This window comes from Lates calcarifer, linkage group LG15, assembly GCF_001640805.2.
Source record: "Lates calcarifer isolate ASB-BC8 linkage group LG15, TLL_Latcal_v3, whole genome shotgun sequence".
Lineage (NCBI taxonomy): Eukaryota > Metazoa > Chordata > Actinopteri > Centropomidae > Lates > Lates calcarifer.
Window position 1 is genome coordinate 6,674,881 of NC_066847.1, and position 21,509 is coordinate 6,696,389.

Genomic DNA, 21,509 nt, shown 5'->3' on the forward strand with positions numbered 1-21,509 from the left:
GTTCTACTGGAGTTTCCTCTACCTGATCATTTACTGTGCTTTGTTTTGGTTACATGAATAGTTTGACCTTGTTGGAAAAAGCTTATTTATTTTCTTGCTGAGGCAAGCAAAAACACTTTCATATCTGTCTGCATCTGTACAGCTGGTTAGCTTTGTTTGGCATAAAGACTGGAAACGGGGAAACAGCTAGCATGGCTAAGTCTGTAGGTGACAAAATCTACTTACCAGTGCCTCTAAGGCTTACAAATTAACACGTTATATCTCATTTGATTATTCCATATGAAAAACAGAAGTGTAATAACAAGCCAGGATTGACATTTTCCCGGTTTCAAGTCTTTCTGCTATACTAAGCCAAGCAGCTTCCAGCTGTAATGTTAGACAGTATTGGATGCATGAGAGTGGTACTGGTCATCTAACTCTCAGTGAGAATGAAAATAAGCGCAAAGTCTGACTGTTCCTTTAAGTGAAACAGCTAAATTTCTCTCAGTTGTTGTGAATTACCAGTGTAGACAATTGTTTCTTGAATGTTGTATAGTAGGACAAAATGTGTATATTGTGATACAGCTCTGATTTCTCTTAATGGGGACAAAGTACAGCAGTAGTTCAGTGAGCATTATATTAAAAAAAAGTGACCTCTACGATGCTTGCTGCTGTGCCAAATGTTTATGCCATCGTGGTTTTAGGCCTTGTTACCCTAATGAGGTGTTACTTTCCTGCACTCCCTCGTGTATGTATGGGTAGTGGTTTTTGTTTATACTTTTTTATGGAATTTCTCTTTGACAATTTGCATTTTTTCTTTATTTTTTTCATTGTGTTCTAGTATATTGGTGGATAGGAAAAATGAAATGAGAATTTGGTGACATGCCACAGAATGTCAGGTGTCAGCACCCTAATCCAAATGACTGCAAGCACAGGGTACATGATCAGTCCAGCTGGCTAGATATCCAAATATATTATAGAATTCATTATGTGGCTCTGACAGACACAGCTTATCTGCTTGTTTTCTCCTTTTCTGTTTCTCAACCTCTGCTACTCCACCCACACTGCCCTGTCAGTTTCAAGCAATGGTGCATCTAAATGAAAACATGTTGTCTACAATGATTTCCTGTGAGCAAGTCCAGTCATTTCACTCCTGAGTGAAGAGACAGGAGATGTGGTTTAATACGGTAACAACAGGTACCAAATGTGAATTGCTAATCTGATGGTGGCCAGAGGCAGTCAGTGTACAGTCTGTCAGTCTCTCTATAAACCTCAGCCTCACATACATATTAAAGTCATTACGACTGGCATTTTGTTGACCCTAGGTAGACCTGCCTTGTAATTGCAAAATGCGATGGACAATCACGCAGACATGCCTCTGTTAACAATATAAAATGAGAATCTGGGTGAGGTGATTACAAAACAAGCAATTTGATATCAAGATGAGCAACACAGCAACCAGCTGTTGACAACCCTAGCAACACAGGCATTTAATAAAGCCACTGTGGTGTGCTGTCAAAATGTAACATCTGAAAGCAACATTAATGGCTACACGCTAAAATATTCTATACAGTCAATCTATGATTTTTTTTTTATATCCTAGATTGTATCTGGATACAGGGAATTTCTAGCCCTCAGTTTAGCCTCTTGGGTAGCATTCTGTCTTTGGCTGCCTCCTTCATCAGGAGTCACAGACCATGACCCCCAACAATGGCTCTAAATTTTAATCTCTATACTCTAAACGTGTTACCAATATCACCTAATGTCATTTCAGTATTTAAACATAGGTGTCTCCACAACTCACCAGTCTGCTGATCTCCTCCTGCCTGTCAGGTGCCGAGCGAGCTGTGGCTTTGATCATAGTGGAGGTCTGGTTATCTGTCAGTTTCTTGATGCACCGCTGACCAGCTACAATGTTACACACCTGTAAAGAAACAAAAGCAAAAGTTTGAACAAAGCTTGGAACATGCATCTTTAATCATTTTAGTTATTATTTAGCAAGCAAAAGATTTTCTGAAGAGAGCTTAATCTGCATCTGCCCTGGTCCATATTTACAGGAACAGCTAGGAGCTGCACAGAGGACTGCACACTACAGATTTCATTATATCTGAAGCTCTCTTTATCAAAGAGAATAACTGAGAATTTTTTTTTCTCTCACCTCCAGGGGCAGGTAGGTGTGCTTTTGCTCCTGGCCCACCTGTAGACAGGGCAAATGTGGGTACTTAAGCTGCAGGTTGTACTTCTCCCTGAAGTACTGGGCTACAGTGCGCTCTACAGTCTGACCGTTTTCCAACTGTAAAGGGAACCTGTAGAGAAAAAGCATACTATTTCAACACCTAGCTTTACAGACAGCTACCTTCAAAGCTCATAATCACTATTTATATTTCATTAAGTATTTCTACCCATAGTATTCTAACACCATATTGCTGAATGATACGTTGCCATAGATATGGACCGTTCTCTCTGACGGTGTTGTAAAAGCCATTTAAAGAAATACACACAGTGAGTTATTCTTCTCCAGATGACAAACACTGAAGTTCTGCAGCAGTACAGCTACCTCACTAATAAATGAGTAATGTTGACCGCATGGTTGTCGGATGAGTCAGCCATTATCTGGTTTGTTTGGTAGTGAATTGGTGATCACATCCTCTGTGGTCCGCGTTCCCCGCCCCCAACCCATCCACACACTCCACCCAGCATCTCTTGTTCCCTCTCCCACCCAGAAGGCTGACTCACGTTTGATGGCTGGCAGGCCGACGGGTCACGTTGCAGACACGGTACTTCCTCCGCATGGTTCCACAGTGCGTCACCTCCACCTTCAAACCTGGTGAATAATACGAAGTGTTGGAGAAGCATTAAGAATGTGTCTGAGTGCAACTGGCTGCGACATGTGCTTTTCTTGCTCCTGTTCAAACTGTCTCTCCCATTCCCAAGCACACATAATTCATTTATTCATCTGTTTTAACTTGACTCCCCCCCCTTGGCTTCACCTTTGATTTCTTTGGTGAATTTGACCCGGTGCGAGTCTGTGAGAGGGCGAGGCTGCTCATCTATGTTGTGGATGTCCAGCACTTCACACATGAACTGGATGACAGGCTGGGCCTTGTAAAAAGCGGTGGCAGACACTGCAAGATAAAGCATAGATAACAGTCAATTAAGAAAAAAAAATCCTATGTTTCCACACAACACTGAATAACAACAACTTAATTCTGTAATGTACCATTGTAACACACCACAGGCTGAAGTATCATCCAAGCTGAACATTTAAACAGCATTTAATAGGTTACTGGGCACTTTGTTGACTCCAACTGTGAAGGCAATTATGTGTTCAAAAATGGCAGCAACTTTGAAATGTTCACACATAATGATAACCAGCTCTAAGTAACAAATGCAATGCATGAATACCAGATGGATTGTAACATACGGATGGAGTGAAATGTAGCTATTGTGAAGCTCTTATTGAGGCATATCACATAATGTTTGTTTAGTCAGCCCACCATGAAAAATAAAAGTAGCAGGAATAGAGACTGAACACAGGAGGTCCAAATTCATGCAGTGCAAAATCTGTGGTCTGTTGAGATTCTCCCATTGTCAAATGTAGGCAGGTTACCTTTGTTCTGATAAAAACTTCATCTCAATAAATGGAAAGACTGACGCACAGAATAAACTTAAATATGATCGGGCAGACTGCAGAGCTAGACATACTGTACAGCATCAGAGCGATATTAAAATCTCAGGGAGACATGAACAGGTATGACAAAACACAGAAGATCAAAGGGAATTCAAAACTGGGCACACAGAGATGAAAAGAGTGTGGTGTTGAGGTTGAGGAAGTTGTTGACGAATATTCTGGCTCTGATGTCAGAAGCCCTTCTCTGACGGTATGTTTGACGAAAGCACTGCAAGCGTACCTCTGAGTGATGCTTAACAACAAGGCAGATGACTGCACTGTAAACACAAACACTCTTACACCTCTGGTTTGCCCGTGAGACATGGGAGCCTTTGACTGCCGACAGGAAGTGACGTCACTCCTAATGGTCCATCCCACGCATTCTGTTCTCATTTCTGTGTGTGTCGAAGCATCTGAGTCATTCATGTAAATGTAAAATTGAAAGGTCTCATTTCTCTGTAATTACAATTATTTGGTATATGCGCTTTTGATCTCCATGATATTGAGCGCAGGAGGCAGTGTTTGTTTCCCTCATGCGCAAGTATTTGAATAGGCTTAATAGTAGTTTGCCAGTACACGATGCCATGCTGAATAGTTAGAAAATAAATACTTTGCAAACAGTTAGCGTTCTGGTTTGTTGTTGGAGAGTAGACAAGAGACTTGAGGCAACCAATTGATTTCCAAGAATGAGAGGGCGGGAAAATGAGGCAAAGAGAGAATCAGAGAGTTGAGAGGGAAAGATTCAAATAGAGAGGCTTCAAGCACTTGGAGCAAAACAAAAGCTGTCTCAAGGAAATGCTCCACACATCTACCCTCTTGACCCCAGCTACACCCACCCGTCTAACTCATGTAGGCACAACCACAACCACAACCACACACACACACAAGCTGTCCTCTGTCTCCACAGCAACCAACTAGTCAGTTCCCATCCAGCCAAGAACCCACCTTCCTCCAAGCTCCGCTAACACACTCTCACACACGCACTTTCTCTCTTGTCAGCAGCAGAGCCTTGGTCTCCAACAACCTCCTGCAGTGTGCATATGGCAAAACACATTCTCCACCTCCCTCTCTGTCACATATTTTACACAAATAATAACAGATTGAAATTGTAGCTTACTATTCAAGGTCATCAAACAGAGTTTTTTTTCTGCTGACATGGGGCCCCAAGCTGGAGCCAATAACCAAACTAGATCTTCCATTCAATACGTATCTGAAAGACTGGATCTCAGCCAACAGAACAGGCTCCATTCTGACTAATTAAATCTGCTGGTCTACAACTAAATAACCTGTAATGGCAGAGGGGAGGCAACATCATCACCAAGTAAAACTAAAGCAAACAGCAAGTAAAATTTTGAGTTTGATTTGATGAAAAAATAACAAGTAATAAAAAGTAAATATGGGAGATGTGCTGTTTCATTTAAAAAAAATATTTGGTTCCCTAGCACAGAACTACAACTTCAGCCTCCACGAAGATGAAAAAGCCTTGAGTATCCTGCACACTTCATTCAGCTACAGTGAAATAGCTTTCTCATGAGCCTGACACTGTCACATTAAATTTATGTTAAATACTGCTATTAAATTTCCTCAAACATAACATCACTGAAAGTAAATCGATCATACACACATCTCTAAAAATAGTTTGCATCACGGAGGCTCCATGTCATTCTAATTGATCTGTTTAATTATTAAAATCTCATTTCCCCAGCTGTGACAGAGGAACAGAGAAAGCAATTTCTGCGTGACTATACAAGGGCAGACAGTTTTATTTTCTTTTTTTTAAACAAGGACTAAATCACAAAGAAAACATTGTGTAATGAGTATAAATACTCTTAGGTTTTTGATGTATTATCATAGTTCTTTCTGTGTGAGCAATAAAAAGTGCTGTTTTATTTAAATTTGTGAGGTCATACTGAAGCTCTGAGGAACCATCACAGCAAAATCAAAGCAAGACAAACACTGAAGTTTGGTTCTCACCATCAATGTTAAGCATCATCTTCCACATGGCGGGCCGCACAGACTGATGGAAGCCAAACCAAACCTCCCTCCCACCTCCCAAGGGATGGTCATAGCCCTCTGGAGCTGAGAAGAAGGATCGACCCACTGGAGTGTACCTTAACGGAGAAAAGTAGCAATTATGAGAAAAGAATGAAGCATAACAGGGAGTTAAAAACGATCAAAGGTCATGGAAAGAAAAGAACAAGAAGAAAAGGAGAACATGAAGCAAATAGGAAAGGGCCCAGAAGATGACAGGACGTATAAGCTTAGTTGACACATCCTGAATTGAGAATGTAGGCCAATATGTGTTATACAGTGTCACATTCAGCTGCTCCTCAACATGGCCTGAAACTAGATCAGTGAACTAAGAGGGTGGTGACACTGCCTGGACCCATCAACCTCTTATTACTCTTCCCAGGAGACACATTAATAATTGCACAGGGGCTACATTTTTCTCACTGAATCCTGCATTGACAATGTGTCAAGATACCGTTGTAATACTAGGCTCCCGGCACCTGCGAGCAGAGCTAAATGAAAGGTGTCGATACAACCACTTTTTAATAATGCTTTGAAAAAAATTTTCATTAAAGCGCTGGTGATATCTGTGCTCTTGCTGGGGCTTTGGAAAGTGATATTGAGTAGAAGATGGTATGAGGTCAAGTATGGCGCTTCGTGAGAGCCTATTTAAGCTGTGTTTGATTTCTGCTGGGATCAGAGTGTTTATATTGGTGCCACTATAACAAAACAAACATATAGTATTTGCTGTGAGTATCAGAGGGATGATTTTTTACAATGTGTTTGATTTTTCATCTTTTGACCTCATGTTTGGTGACTGAAGAAGGAGGTAGAGAAAGCAGGTAAGGATAAAAAGGAAATGTCTTTGACGTGGTTAGCTGTTTCAAGATCATTCTTCAGCATTATCCATTAAATAAAAACATCAGTAGCTCACTTCATGGAGGGCAGGTGTCGTAGGACCACATCCACTGCATGTACCGGGTTGGTGCTGATGGGCTTGTCCAGCTCAAGAGGCTCAGGCATGCTGCGGCCAGTGAGCACCTCGTGGAGCATGTGCCAGCTGACCAGAGAGACAAATTTGATGGAAACTTTGAAAGGACGATCTTTCCCTCCCTCACCCGGTAGAGTGACATCCAGGTCCACCTGCAGGACAGCATGGAGAGGGTTAGATCACTGAGTGAAGAAAGGTTTCCAGTGGTGGTTATTAAGGTTTTACGTACTTGTGTATGTGAGCATGTAAGTCTGTAGGCTACAGCATATTTCAGTTAGGTTTGTGTTTATGTAGATATCACACACACAGGAGAAGGATTATGATTGTGTGTTTGCACTTGTGTGAGTCTTTTTCCAGCTCACCCCTGTAGGTGCCACAGGCAATGGGTTGGCTGTATACAGGCTCTTCTTTCCATCATAGACCGGCCTGCGATCCCCAAAGATTGTCACCTTGAAGTGCTGCACCATGGAGTCAACCACCTCCCTGCATAACACACACACACACACAGACTTTCAGTTATACTAACATGTTTAAGACTTCATCATAAATGTATGTCAAAAAAACAATCATCTTAACACAAATAATTTGTGAGAATATCTGTGAATTAAAAGGTCACAGAATCTAACTAATACCTCATATGTCCATCATCTACCATTTATAACAAGAGACTGCACTCCTTGTGCTCACTCCCTGCAAACTGCTCTGTATTAAGATATTAACTAAATGCTTATTTATACCATCCTACCTGTTGACTCGCCGTGGACACTTGTCAGGCTTGATGTCCACCTCGTAGAGGTAGACATCCATCTTGGGGATCTCCACCTGGAAGCAGTTGGCCAGCAGCTTGATGGGCTTTCCCATGGTGCCATAGCCAGGCCGCCGAGGCATGGAGAACAGGGACTGGGCCCCAACGGCTCCTGAGAGGAAAACATGGAGGGGAGGATAAATAAATGTAAAACTCAGTGTGGATCAGATTCAGGTCATTCAGGGTGACAATTGTGCAGAATGTATGCACACAAGTAATGTTGCATTAAACAAACTGACATTACTGACAGATACTGGCTTATCAAAGATACTGTAATACAATACAGTAAGTACACATTTAATGGTTTATTAGGGTCTATATTGGATACACCGCTTTTTAAACTAGGTTTAACATTTCTTTTGTATTTGTGCTAACTTTGTAGTTATTTAAAAATTAATTTCCAGGGGAAATTTTACTGTTTAAAGTGTGTAAAGTTATAATCATCTGCCTGCTTTGTCACAATTACTTAGCATTTGAGGTATCCTTGCCAAAACAATAAACTTATGTTTGTTACGTTATGTGTTTATGTATTAAGAAAAACATGCTGATTATCATTATCATGTTTTTTACCCACTAATATACATTAAAAAAAGAAAACATTATGTGTTGGGCTCTACAGAAAAAAATGGTAAACAATATTATATCAACTAAGAACTGAATGATTTGAAGGTACTACATGATTTCTCTGTCACTGGTTTGATACATTAGTTAACAAGGTAACAAGTGCCTGATGGTGGAGAAAAGTAAACAGTGAAATTCCAAATGTCAAGATAAGGCACAGTATAGGGGAAACACCAAGAATAAATACAACTGACACTGACATTTTAAACATTATATAACACTAACGTACACACCCACCACACACGCAAAACTGTCACACTTGACTGCAATATGCACTTTAAAATTTGATCTGATATAACTGAGAAAAGTACAGAGATTATATAAAAGTATCGGGGGAATAAAGCCTGTTTCAAAATGAACAATACACGCCCATGATGAAAAAACACAGCCAGGACTGTAAACACCCTGACACGTGCACCAGCATTTCGTGGTGCACTCCAAAGCAAACAACTGCAAACGGATGTTACACATGGACCAACAAGTCTTCTGAAAATGCACACACACAGGCACACAAATCAGGTGCACTGACCCTGTATGCAGCATCACAGAAAGTGCATGTGACTTAATTGCACAGGGTTTCCACTACAGCTATTTAATTCACTGTGGTGGAAAAAAAAATCTAGCCCTCTAATACGACTGATGTAAAAATCACTCAAAGATAACATTCCACTCACATTTCAGATGCTCCAACTTAAAATACTGTATAGACAATTTTCTTGATAATATTGCATGATTTGCTTAAAAACCAGAAGACAAAATTCATGAATAATGATTCAACTAAAAATTTACTTGCTCACACACTAGCTCTTAGAACCAGCAACAGACCAGAATGGTTCAACATTAACAACTGTTAACTGTGTGGTGCTACTCACAACAGAACATGTGTTCAACAATCTTTATTTGTTACACAGCTCTCACATTTGTTCTAAAATACGGTATTACTGTGCATGCACACACACTTAAACAAAAACCATGAGCTGTCTTAGACATGAGTCACTTTGATCCAGAAACAGCGAGTTCTGTTCAACTTAATGTGCCACACTCATGTCAGGGCTATTTTTGGGTCTGCTGAGGCTTGCCCTCCACACCACACTTGAGAGAACAAATGGCTTTGCTGACGTACCAATACAATCTCTGGATTAAACTTATGATGCTATCATGCGTTTTGCCATTGTTATACAACAGCCATCTTTACACAAAAAAATCCCAGATGAGACTCATCCATTTGCCTGGCAAGTGTTGCTATCTTTATGTCCCCCTCCAGCCCCCATGGCCTTTTATTTTCAGTTTTATTCAACTGTCTCATTTTGTCTCCACAGCTGTAGGCCTGGTGCTCTCCAGCGTCTACCAAAAAAACTGCCCCAAATGTGTCATTGATAAATGAGAGTCATGGTTGAGTGTGATTCATCACTGATTTGACTCATAGGCTCACATGTGTGGGTGAAGTTGGTGTTGAGGGCCCTGCAGAGGGGAAGTTCATAAAAACCACCCCACAACAGAACAGAAACCTTCTGTAAGGTAACAGCAGACAACATGAGCAACCCTGTTTGTTTACAGTCAGGAGGCTTTAGAGGTATGTGTTTTCTGCCCTGTTCCCCTTTCTGCCCCTGTGTCTCCTCTGGTGGGCTGTAGAGTGGAGGCTAACAGGGTCGACAGAGGGTGAAGGCCTTGTGTTTGACACAGCCTGTTGGGATAAAATGATGAAAAAGAGAGGGTAGTCTGGAATTCCTACCACAGCTGTCCCTCTCACACAAAATTATGTGTCTACAAACTTTTGTAATGGTAATTCCCTTGGGGACCCTCAGTGAAACCTCTGAGGTAAGCCCAATTGCAACAAAAAAAAGGAAGACAGATATTCTGGTAAGTCTTCATTAAGGCTACAGAAATAAGGTTATCTACCATGAAGTGTGACTTGTCCTAATTCAGGCAATTTCAGGAAAGAAATCACTCAAGAAGCTCTTAATGCAAACTTCAAGAGGGTCTTCTGTTACTGAGAGCGCACTTCTTTCTGGGCTGTGCTGTGATGATCCTAGTGAAGCTGGCAAGTAGGAGGAGAGTAGCAGGGAGTGGCAGGATTAGACAGTGGGCAGGATTGGTGTGTTCCGGCTTTCATCTGCCTCTCGGTACTGGCTCCCATTCAGCATGAGTCACAGAGCCACCATATGGGCAGAGAAACACACAGGAGGAGCATCCTGCTCTGGGGTTACAGTAGCAATGACAGGGTCATCTTACAGTAAGAAAAAACAAAACTTAAAGAAAAAAAAAACACAACTAACTTCTGGTATTCCCACTTGCACAAATACAAACACACGTAACCACTTGGTTTCATTTTAGTAAGAAAACCACACACAGAGACATACAGGAATTTGTAGCTGTGGTATTGCGCACACGCACTCTCAAAGAAAGAGCTTATATTAAGCAGAAAGTTGCTACTTTTGGCATTTTGAACATACGCACACACCCTCTGTGATGTTTTTCAGAACAGATGTGTACAAACTGACAAACTGCAACAGCGTTTTTTTACATTCAAACAAATATTCCTGACACAGCACAATCTCCAAGGCCAACCATCTAAAAAACTGCCTGCACAGACTAACCTACCACCCGTAGTCATGACTTGTGTTTGGCCTGTGGCAATCTGACAAGATGCAAACAGGCATCAAAACAAACAAGTTGTGTGGGTCTAATCAAAACACTGGCCTCGCTCACCAAGATATTTGGCTAGCCTGCATCTGCATTCTTTGGCTTCCTGTGAATCCTGCACATTATGACAGACCTCTCAATGAATTTGTCGCTAGCAGAAACACTTTGTGATGTTGGTATATTTAGATTCCTTTTGCAGTGGAGATTGCAGAAAGACTATTCATATTTCTCAGAGGACAAATGTCTCTCCATTTGGTGAAATGTTACAGAAATTTTATTGGCTAAAAATACTGCAATGTGACATGTGCTGCCATATATTGGAGGATTTCTTTCTTTAATGTTGCACAGTTTGATTTTTTTTTTTTTTTTTTTTTACCAGAATAAGGCATTCAACAAGTAGCTTAAAAAATGACTTTGGCCTCACCATTCATCTATTCATCTAGTGATTACTGCTTGCTGCGGAGACAGATGGGATTATTTGATCAGCAACATCACGCACATGGCAGGCGACATGCTGAGATGTTGGAAGTCTACCAGGCATGTTCACACAGATGTGTTTTGCAGCATTTTCTGAACCCGACTGCAAACATTCAGCAGCACATCAAATACCTCCCTCCTATCTGCACTTCTTGGAAACGGCCTGTCTCTGTTCCCTCCACAAACAGACGTAACAAATATGCTTGTCCAAAGGAGCAGCATTGAGGGGGTCAGAGCAGGAGCAAAGGGGTCAGGTTGGGTGGGGGGCTGGGTTGAAGCAACGTACTTCAGTTTCAAGCTTCTACAGCTGTAAGTAGCTCTATCTGAGTCATTCACTGCAACCAACAATAAAAGGGAAACTTTCAAAGGAAGGCTTGGTGGGTGCACGGCATGCACAACCCCTAACCCGCCAAGATGCTTGCATGAGTCTATAGGAACATCCACTTACTGCGAGACTAAACACAGAACTCGTCAGGGATACGATATGGACCGCTGCTGGTAGGTGATGTGTTATACTTGGCAATGACAAATAGTGAAACATCAACCACAAATCTACACAGACACATCAAAGGCTTATTGACTCTTGGTACAGTGAGTGTGAGGGTTCAAGGAAACCTCCCCTTGTTGAGACGAAAAATGCTGCTCTGTGTGTTTGTACGTGCGCTTTCAGATAATTACAGGAAGGACATGCTTTAACAAACAGATGAGAGAAGATTTAATCCTCCCCCATGTCTGTAAGTATGTCTGTCATTTCCTGGGCCTGTACATTCAGAGAGTGAGAGATGACAAAGGTGGGGAAGCCCTTCTTGACCATGAATAAAATGAACTATTAGCATATCTCAGTGAAAATTCAACATCTCTGTGGTACGCATGGTTGGAAATTGCCACTCAAGCCCTGGGCCTATTGCATTGTGCTGAAAGAGTAGCTTAAGTGTTTTTGTTGTATTGCAAAGCAAAGCATTCACTCTACGACCTAGGTCTAGTGTTGGTTTATCATTACATAGGCTGTGTGTGTTAAATGAAGATATGCAATAGCCTTTTAAGATACTGTCAGCAACACGCTGCAATCAGATGTTCTTTTTTTCAAATCAAACTTATACATCTATATTTCTTTTCATTTACTGCCAGTGAAAAAGTTATTCTAAAAATAACTCTCAGGCCCAAAGGGAGTGTGGGGTTAGAGAAGAATTACCCATCAATAAGAGAGAAACACAGTCACAGGTAAAATATGTTCATGTTCAGTTCAATGAAACTGTGTCCTATATATAGCAATATTTAGTATAATTATTTCTTCTTGTCTGGGCCAAATATAGTACTTTCAGATATAGTAGATATTCACGCCAAAATAAAAAGGAATATGTTAATGTTGCCAATATTTTACAAACTTTAAAGTGATATGCCAACTACAATCTATGATTTAACAAGCTTACACCCAGCAGGCTTGAAAGACAGCTCCTAAATGTTGGCAGTTTCCTGTTTCAGGGAGCAGCCGCTGTGGTCAGCTTGAATTTATGTCACTTACACCGTACTCCAATAGTAACATGGTTTAATGGCAGAAATACAGTACCAAAACTACTCCTACGAGTCCCGCATTGAAATCTACTTTGCTGCCGTCCATCAGCATGCCCAATATGCTCCAGACACTTGTATTTTTGCCAAAACTTTGCTGAACACACAGCTTCAGTTTTCTGCTTGTGAACTGAGTTCATTTTGTGCCTCGCTTGTGTGGCTGGCTGGCAGCCCCACATTTGGACATATTCTGCCACTTTTTGTTGGCAGATCAGTTTTACACAGGTCAACTGGCTAGGTGAAGAGCTGCAGGCGCCTTTTTTCAGTTTAAGCAAACCTCAATCTTCCAACATACACATGCAGCACATTAATCAAGTTTGGAAATGTTCGTCCTGTGCCATTGTTCCTGAAAGTCCATCTCCGGGGCAATAATCCATAAACAGCAACTAGCAAGTCTTATTCTCTTCTCCAAGACTTATCCATTTTTCATTTGTTACATCAGGACCAAATAGATCAAGATGCAAATTCATTGTATAAGCAGGCAGCGACATTAAATAAGTTTCCTGCTGGTTTCTTTTTATCAATGGAAAATGTGTGGTGAGCACAGGAATAGAATCAAGTTCATTAATTGTAAATAAAGCTGAATGATACCACACAGCTAGAGGCATGAGTATTACAATTCTATGGTGTACATGGAATAAATATATCAAATAAATATTATATAAACACACCACACCATCCCTTTCTTAGCAGTGAATATTTAGCAAAAACATCCCAGCAATGCGAACTCGTTCCACTCTGCTGCTTTGCAACACAACACAGTCATACTGTACACAGTGGGCTGGGATCCAGAATAACTGGATAGTGAGAAGCTAGGCTGACATCCAGTCCCTGCTAACCCCCCCCCAACTACACAAACGTCCACGCTGCTAACGAGTGCACATGTCCACACACATACAGGCCCACACACCAACACACACATACACACACAATACAGCTGTTGTGTTTCTAATCCAGAGAGGCCTGAGCTGTGGGAACAGGGCGAGTGTTCAGTGGTGAGGCACAATGGCGTCAGTCACAGCAGGCAGAAACTAGAAACACTCACACACACATGCACGCCTGCACAGACATACACAGAGAAGACTGATAGCTGGCAAGGAAGGATTGATATACGTAATGCACATGTCAGGCTCCTCCCTCCTATTCCCTTCATCAACCTCAAGAGTGCTGCATCTGGCACCTGTGGGAGTCAATGCCACTCTCTGCTACAGATAAACACCAGCAGGCAGCCACATACTGACAAGGCCTGATCAGACACAACAACATGCAAAAATTTTGACATCACCCTCAGGACAATTTTCAGTGGGACTGAGTGGATAGGGGGATTTGGAGGGGGTTTAAGATCATCTGTAGTGAGAAGCCAGTTCTGACTCAGTGGCATACAGGTAGGTCATGGGTGACTACACAATAGTATACAACAAAACTGAGTACAACTCCAGTAAAATACCAGTAAAATGCTGTATACAGGATATTTTACAACGTTATTTATGCAATCAGCCTGAAAGGGAAATCATGGGTGTAATCAAAAAAAAACAAAAAACAAAAACAAAAAAAAAACTACTCACATTTTCACACACACAAGGTACCAGCTGTGTTAAACTGACCAGGAGATTCTAATCGCCCAGGTTAAATGGAGCCTTCTGTCCTCAGTCTTGCTAGTCCAGCCTGACTGGAACAGTGGACTGCGGCCAGAGGCTGTTGACTTTCTATGTTGACCTGGGCATGTCAACTGCTCCGTTACTCTGACAGTTTACATGCGCTATAATAAATTAATTAGAGCCAAAGCAAGTGCTCAGATTATTGCAGTTGTCATGTCAGCGTCTTAACATGGATATCTCGCTTGCATTAAAAGGTAAGTGTGCCAGAATCAGAAAAACGTTTTTATTTGCTGTGCTTTGAACGTTGAAAATGAGCGTTGACATGTCTTTCCAGAGACAACGTCCCTGTTCCTTTCAACAGTCCTCATCCCTGGCTGCATACGGTTTTCAGTTCCACATAAGAAATAGTACCAAAAAGAGTTCATTTTAATGCTTTAGATGAACTTCAGAGTTTTTCTATGACATGTTGAGTTTATTATAAGCACATGCAAACGCACCAACAATCAGAGTGAAGTCGAGACTCCCGGTCCCCAGTCCCCGAGACTCAAGAAACTCTGACAGCTGCTTGAAACAAACTTCAGACTTCATGAAACCATGAAAACAACTTATTCTCCGTCTTTCAATTTGATGGTATTGACAAAATCAAGTAGTGTACTTACTGTGGGAAAATCATCAAGTATGATTAATGTATTGACAGACTGATGAAAGGAACCTCTGGTTTTTGTTTGTTGCTGTTAAGACTTAGCATCCCAAACACAAGAGTAAAAACATGAATGATTTTTAATTACAATCAACTGAGAAGCAATTAAAGTCAGCAATTAAAGCACAGCAATTAAAGTCTTCCAAGAATATACTTCTAACTTGTATGTTAGAAATTTACTGATATTAGATAATGTAGTTTCTACTGGACTTTCTTTACAACCCTCATTGTGAGACATTAGGGAATACTGATGAGAGATATTTGCACAAAGCTGTCTCTCTGATAAACAGACAGATTTCTGTCTGTCCTGCAGTGAGCCCCCCGACAAAACACACAGACTTCCCCATCCAATTCCCTCTCTTCCTGTCCATAACCTCCCCCTAAAATGAGCCCCTTTCAGCTCCCCCAAAAAACAGATCTCAGGAAGGGGAAAAGAAGAGGGAGGAGGGGGTGGAAAAGAAGCGTGGTCTGGCTGCTCTGGCTTCTAATCTCTGTGACACATCACAACCTCCAGCCTTTCCTCCTCTCCTCTTCCCACTCACACTCCTCTGTATCCCCCCTTCTCCCACACTCCCACACACACACACACACACACACACACACACACACACACACACACACACACACTCCGTGCCTTGACTTTTCCCTCTGTCTACTCAGCCCACTTGCAGGAGTTTGCTGTCAGCTCCACACTCTGACAACAGCATGTGTCAGCCAGCAGAGCTATTCATGTGTCTACTACACAGACACATGAAGAAGACTTTATAGTGAATACAAGAAAGATTTATTCCACACAAGGCCATAGGATTCACAACATCAGAAAAAGATGGCAGTATATTTGGAGCATGTATGTACTTAAAATTACACTGAAAGTTCTGGGCTGAAACAGCCTTTTCTCTTTCTATTAAAAAGACATGTACATGTAGGTCAGAAAAAATATGGAGCATGATGATACATGAGTAAAGAGTTAACATCTAGTAACAAGTTAGATTAGATTCTAACACCATTTTGAATTTCACAGTATAAAAGTCAAACTAAAGCGTCATTATCATTATTTTTATTTGTAAATACTATCATGGTGAAGTTATATTTTGTGGTAGTAAAACCAGAGGTCACATCTGGCTCAAAAAAGTAAGGACAGCAGAAGGAGGCAACCTGTTACTTTACTAATTACTCAGACATATACACAATAGAGGGCACAATGAATTTGTGTTTAACTTAAAAATACTGAATATCTCTGACAGCATTAATCAACTGTTTTAAAAAAGTGAAATTTACAGAACAAATCATGAGATATGACAGAACCTCAATACTCCATGATCCAACATTAAGACTCAATTGTATCAGCTGCTCCCTGCAGATTCTGGTCGCTACTACTTATTTTGAATGATAGAATATTATCTGATAGAAAAAAGACAAAATTCTAAGAGGGCTTAATAGGAAAGATTGAAATTTTTCATCAGTAGAATAAAACCAAGAGTGAAATCTCTCTGTGATAAAATGAGCCTAAAGAGCAACGGTGAACTGCATTTTCCATAGAAACTTTCAACAATATGCTAATGATTAGCCTTATGGGTGGCTGGGGTTTGGGACTGGGGTAGTCTATTGTCAATGGGCTGCTTGAATGAACTGAGTATTATGGGGAGAGACTGCAAATCAAGTACTAAGCCCTCTCTCAAAGGCGACCCCGCTGTCTGTACAAAATCCACAGAGAACCAGCATACAAGGAGAGTGACAGGGAAGGCAGAGTTTCCCCACTGAGGCACAGAGAGAGAAATAGAAGCGGTTACCAAGCAAGGGAAGAAATGTGGGGGGGGGGAAGACTGTCTGTGAATCAAAAAAAGAGCGGGAAACACATAAGTGAGAGAAGGGGGGGGGGGGGGGGTTACAAAATGGGGAGTGAGTCTGGCAGAGGAACAAGACATCAATACGGCAACCAAGCACAAAGTATGCAAATTTCATATGTTCTCAAACACACCCCAGAGACGATCTTCATGAAACTAACAACATTCCCCTAACGTGCTGTGTTAATGGACAGCAAAACCCACCTCCACCAGGGCTGCCTTTCATGCTAAGCTGAGTCATCTCCAGCCAACTCAAATCCCACCTGGCTACTAAGTGTGGTGTGACAGGTGGAGGGTGGGGGAGGCCCCCCTGCTATACAATATCTGCGATATCATTGTCTTCCAGTAAACTGCATCCTTCAATATGCCAGGTACATTTATGTTGTCGTCACCACTGCAACGGGCATCTGTCATGATAAGAAAAACCTACGCTCTTGTATAGTCCATTCTCACAGGTCCACCACGTATTCTGCTCAAATGGGAGAAAAACACCTTGATATGAGCAAGGCAGCGAATAAAAGAATATTTTGACATAATATAAAGACTGGAAATGGAGAAACAGCTATCCAGAGATAACAATATCTGGATACCAGGACTTTATCTTCACTAATTAATGCTTTATTTCTTTTAGCCAAGCCAGCAGTTTTTCCCAGTTACCAGTCTTTGAGCTGAACTAAGCAGGCTAGCTGCTGGCTGGAGCTTATTACATAAAATCATCTCGTCTCAACTAACCCATCTCACCCGTAGCAGGAAAGCGAAAAAACATGTTTCCCAAAATGACTACTATTCCTTTAAATGCTGGCCTGCCACTGAAACCAGCATGACCAATAACTGTATTATGCATATAAGTCAAAAATTACATATAATAAAATATTTATCTTTCCATTTGAGATTATGTTTGACTATGAGGTCATCACAAATTTTAACAATGCAAAGCCCATAATTCAAAATCTCTGACTAGTTCTGGCTTTTCAACTCAACCATAATGTAACATCACATCAATATCAAGTGATGAGCTGTTTGTGGGCATACCACAGGGTTAGCACATGAAAATGGATTTGATTTGCTTAAGGCTCAAAAGCCTTGCACTCATTATATCCCTAGTGCTAAGCTCTCCAGAGCCATGGTTTCCATGCCACATGTGCCACTGCTCAGACTACTTCTGGGGCGAGGAGTAACTGTCAGTGTCTAAACAGGCTGTGCAATCAATTTGCATTTTCTCACGCCACTCTCCAGGCCACTGGCTGACAGATGAAGGGTCTCCTTTTAATCATTCACCCAGACACAGGGCTCATGGGTTGGCCTGTGGTGGTTAGTGATATGAGATTGTGAACCAACACCAACATACACAATATCAAGACTGCAGCGACTTACAGGGACAAGCCACAGAACTGCACGGTAAAATGCACTTCTGTCTGACTGTATCAATGTATTAACCTCTTCCAAAGTGAAAGCATCAACCACACTCCTTAACACACTTAATGTAAGGCTGGCTAGCAGCATACTCCCATGAAATTGCATTTGATGTGTTCTCAGACTACCGTGGAATACTGTGCTGCAAGCTAACACCAATATACTCCTGTACAGCTCCCAGGTCTGATTTTTTTATTGGCATCCATGCTGACTGAGGAGCTTGAGAAGCAGACATGATTCAAGTTCCTCAAAAAAGAAGTTAAAATAGAAAAATCACATCATCAACACTGTAACTAAAGGAGTATAATGAAAATAACAGTTTGAACCTAATCAAAGAATCCTAACCAAATCTGGTGCCTCTTTTTCATCATTTTGTCTGTGACAACACAGCAAATTTAATCTAGTTCAGAGTATACTGTGAGCTCAGCATTAACATATAGCTGTTTTAGTCAGTTTGACATTACCGTAGGTGCTCAGTTACTGGGAAAACACCTCAAGGTCCCTGATGCTACTAACAATGGGAAGTGTCCCAACTGAGAAGTGCCGAAACACTAATGAGACAGTAGGCAGCAGAGAGGGATCTCCTCCTGAGGAGGAGGGGGTGGGTTAAGGACCAACTGCTGTATCATGTGTCACTGGCTGATCAAGAGTACCTGGTATTCGTTTATGGTCACGTAAGTGGAAAGCTTCCGTTACAGCTGAGACAAAGCCAGGCAGTTCGGACAGTTTAACTGCCACTATGACCAAGACAGACACAGTTTACTGGCCATGAGCTAGGTTGACAAATTTTAATCACCGAGACTGGGCAGGAATTTGCAAGGTGACATGAGGTCACTGCTGCAGATAAACATGTTCAAAGATGAGGGTTTCTAGTTTTTACACTCACGTAAATAGGTAAACTAACTTGCCGCCAAGCTGCTCCAAAAACAACCAAGGATCCTGTCAATCATCTTAAGTAAAACGCTGCCTTCCTACTCACTGCTGAGGAATTAGAAAACACACTGAATAAATGTTATATGCACAGAGTATGACCACGGCAAAATAGGTTAAATCTCAGAGTGGTAGAGAGTAGGTGCTGTGACCTCGTCCCGCAGCACCTACTCTCTACCGCTGCTAAATATGTTGAGGTCAGGCTGGGGTCAGTAGGTGACCAAGGTCTGGGGGACTTGAAAGGACAAGAGAGTTCATCTTCTATCACAACTTCTCGGACGACTAACCATGTTAGGTTTAGGCTGAACAGCTCATTCTACAACATGAGGATTAAACCGTGCAATAGCTTATAAATGTGGGATAATGCAGGGGAATACCAGGCACAGACCTCAGCACCTGTTTAATGAAGCCCATACACCTGGTCGATGCGGCTGATGAATTTACAGTCAATGAGATAGAACTAACTCCTCAGTACTCTTGAGGGATGACTTAACAGATGATGACAGTCAAATATTTTACATTTGGGTGCAAAGAAGAAGTTGAATTCAGTCTCGCATGATTAGGAGTGTTATTCAGCTAAATCATTTCATCTGCGTGACTCATGTTTGGGCAAATTAGCAGCAGAAGATGAGAAATTCCCTGGTTACAGTTTCACACCTTCAAGCTTCACTGGATGTCGAGCACAGAAGCAACCCAACCATCCCGGTGTTTTCACCTCACTAGCTTGTACAATCCCCGGGAAATGTAACTTCCACTGACACTTTTGCTGTGCAACAGTCAACAACTTGGTAATTTACCTGTAGTTCCGATTTCCATTCATGAGGTCCCTGCCCGGTTCACTTCCCGGATCACAGTTGTCAAACGTTTGGGACTCTTCCTCCGTTCAATCCGGTGTCTCCTTCGGCGGTGCGCCGCCTCTGCAGCACTGAGTGTCCGAGTACCCTGGTGTTCTGCTAGCTCCCCTCCCTGCGGACTGTCAAAAGGGGCCCTTCAGTACGGTCGTTTCGCCGGCCGGGGGTTTTCGGCGTCCCCGCACACCGCCGTTCGCACACGGTCAACGTATCCAATCGGATTTCACTGCCACGGCGAAAGCTACTGGTTACTCGACGCGACGCTGTGGCAGTGAAAACCAGCTAGTTAGCTAAGTTAGCTCGCTAGCCAGGCTTTAAGGAAAGCGGCTGGAACGGACGAGAGGAGCTGTCAGGATATCATCACAGCGGGGTCACTGAGTCCAAATGAATTCCTACCGATGGCTGACCGTTAACAGAAAGCACATAAATCCGTATCTACCGCACAGCGAGCGTCGGTGTAGCTACGGTAATTAGCTAGCTGGCTAGCTCGGCTGTTGGATAGTTGGAATTCTGACAGACGACGGCTACTTTTATAGCGTTAAAAACAGCCACTGACACGGCCCCGTTCCTCAAGCACCGTCTCCCAACGACGTCGTCTTCTGTAGTTTCTATCCCAGTGCCAGAATAAAGCTGTCAACACCGGGCAGTATCCGCCGATATGTGTCAAGATTTTCAGTCTGGTTGACAGATCAACTCTGCGGGGCTTCGGCGAGCCAGCTAAATATGGTGAAGTTGCCTTCTGACACCGACAGGAAGAGGTGGGCTCTGTCGCCAGACGTCAGAAAAATCAACTCCGCCTTCACCTATAGGTAACCCCACGTTTACAATACTATGAATAAATTACTGGAGAAGATATTTTAAAAGCCTATCATACATTACATCAAACTCTATAAATTCAGCTAGAGAAGTTTTCCTCTGAAAACTGTGTAAACATTGCTCACTTTTATTTTTATTTTCTGTTTTAACTTGAGTATTTGAAAAGTGTAGATTAATTTAAAATCCGGGTAAACCAATGCTCGCTAAGCGGGCAACTCCCCAGGGACCCCAAAAGCAACAGGTTTAGTCCATGTCATTCTTGTCTAAATAATTTAATTGATAAATAACTATATTTTGTGGCTTTGTCTTGTGGAGGGAATGTGTGAAAAACTACTAGTAATACCTTATTTGTTTTAGTGCATATTGATCTTATTTGTTGTTGGGGTTTTTTGTTTGTTTTTTCCATTTCAAAAATAGCACACAGAAAACCTTGGGCAAAGTAGTATCACAGAATATTCATCATCAAATACTAGAGGTATACCAATCTATTATTTGTTTAGTCTATAAAATGTCATTACAATTATTCCCTGGAGCCCAATTATCATATTCAAATTGCTTTTTTTTTGTCTGAACAACAGTCAAAAACCATATA

General features: G+C 41.7%; 1 protein-coding gene across 2 annotated transcripts in view; it reads right to left on the minus strand.

Annotated features, from left to right (window-relative positions):
• Positions 1–20,864, minus strand: part of LOC108899450 (protein argonaute-3) — a 34,614-nt gene extending 13,750 nt beyond the window's left edge. For both annotated transcript variants that reach the window (XM_018699885.2, XM_018699884.2), the window contains exons 1-9: positions 20,048–20,864; positions 7,396–7,567; positions 7,013–7,133; positions 6,594–6,802; positions 5,624–5,760; positions 2,970–3,104; positions 2,716–2,803; positions 2,138–2,285; positions 1,784–1,903 (exon numbers count right to left, since the gene is read on the minus strand). In XM_018699885.2, the coding sequence (XP_018555401.1) occupies positions 1,784–1,903; positions 2,138–2,285; positions 2,716–2,803; positions 2,970–3,104; positions 5,624–5,760; positions 6,594–6,802; positions 7,013–7,133; positions 7,396–7,567; positions 20,048–20,066 (1,149 nt within the window). In that variant the 5' untranslated portion in view covers positions 20,067–20,864. The remainder of the gene's footprint in view (positions 1–1,783; positions 1,904–2,137; positions 2,286–2,715; positions 2,804–2,969; positions 3,105–5,623; positions 5,761–6,593; positions 6,803–7,012; positions 7,134–7,395; positions 7,568–20,047) is intronic.
• Between the last annotated feature and the right edge of the window lie 645 nt (positions 20,865–21,509).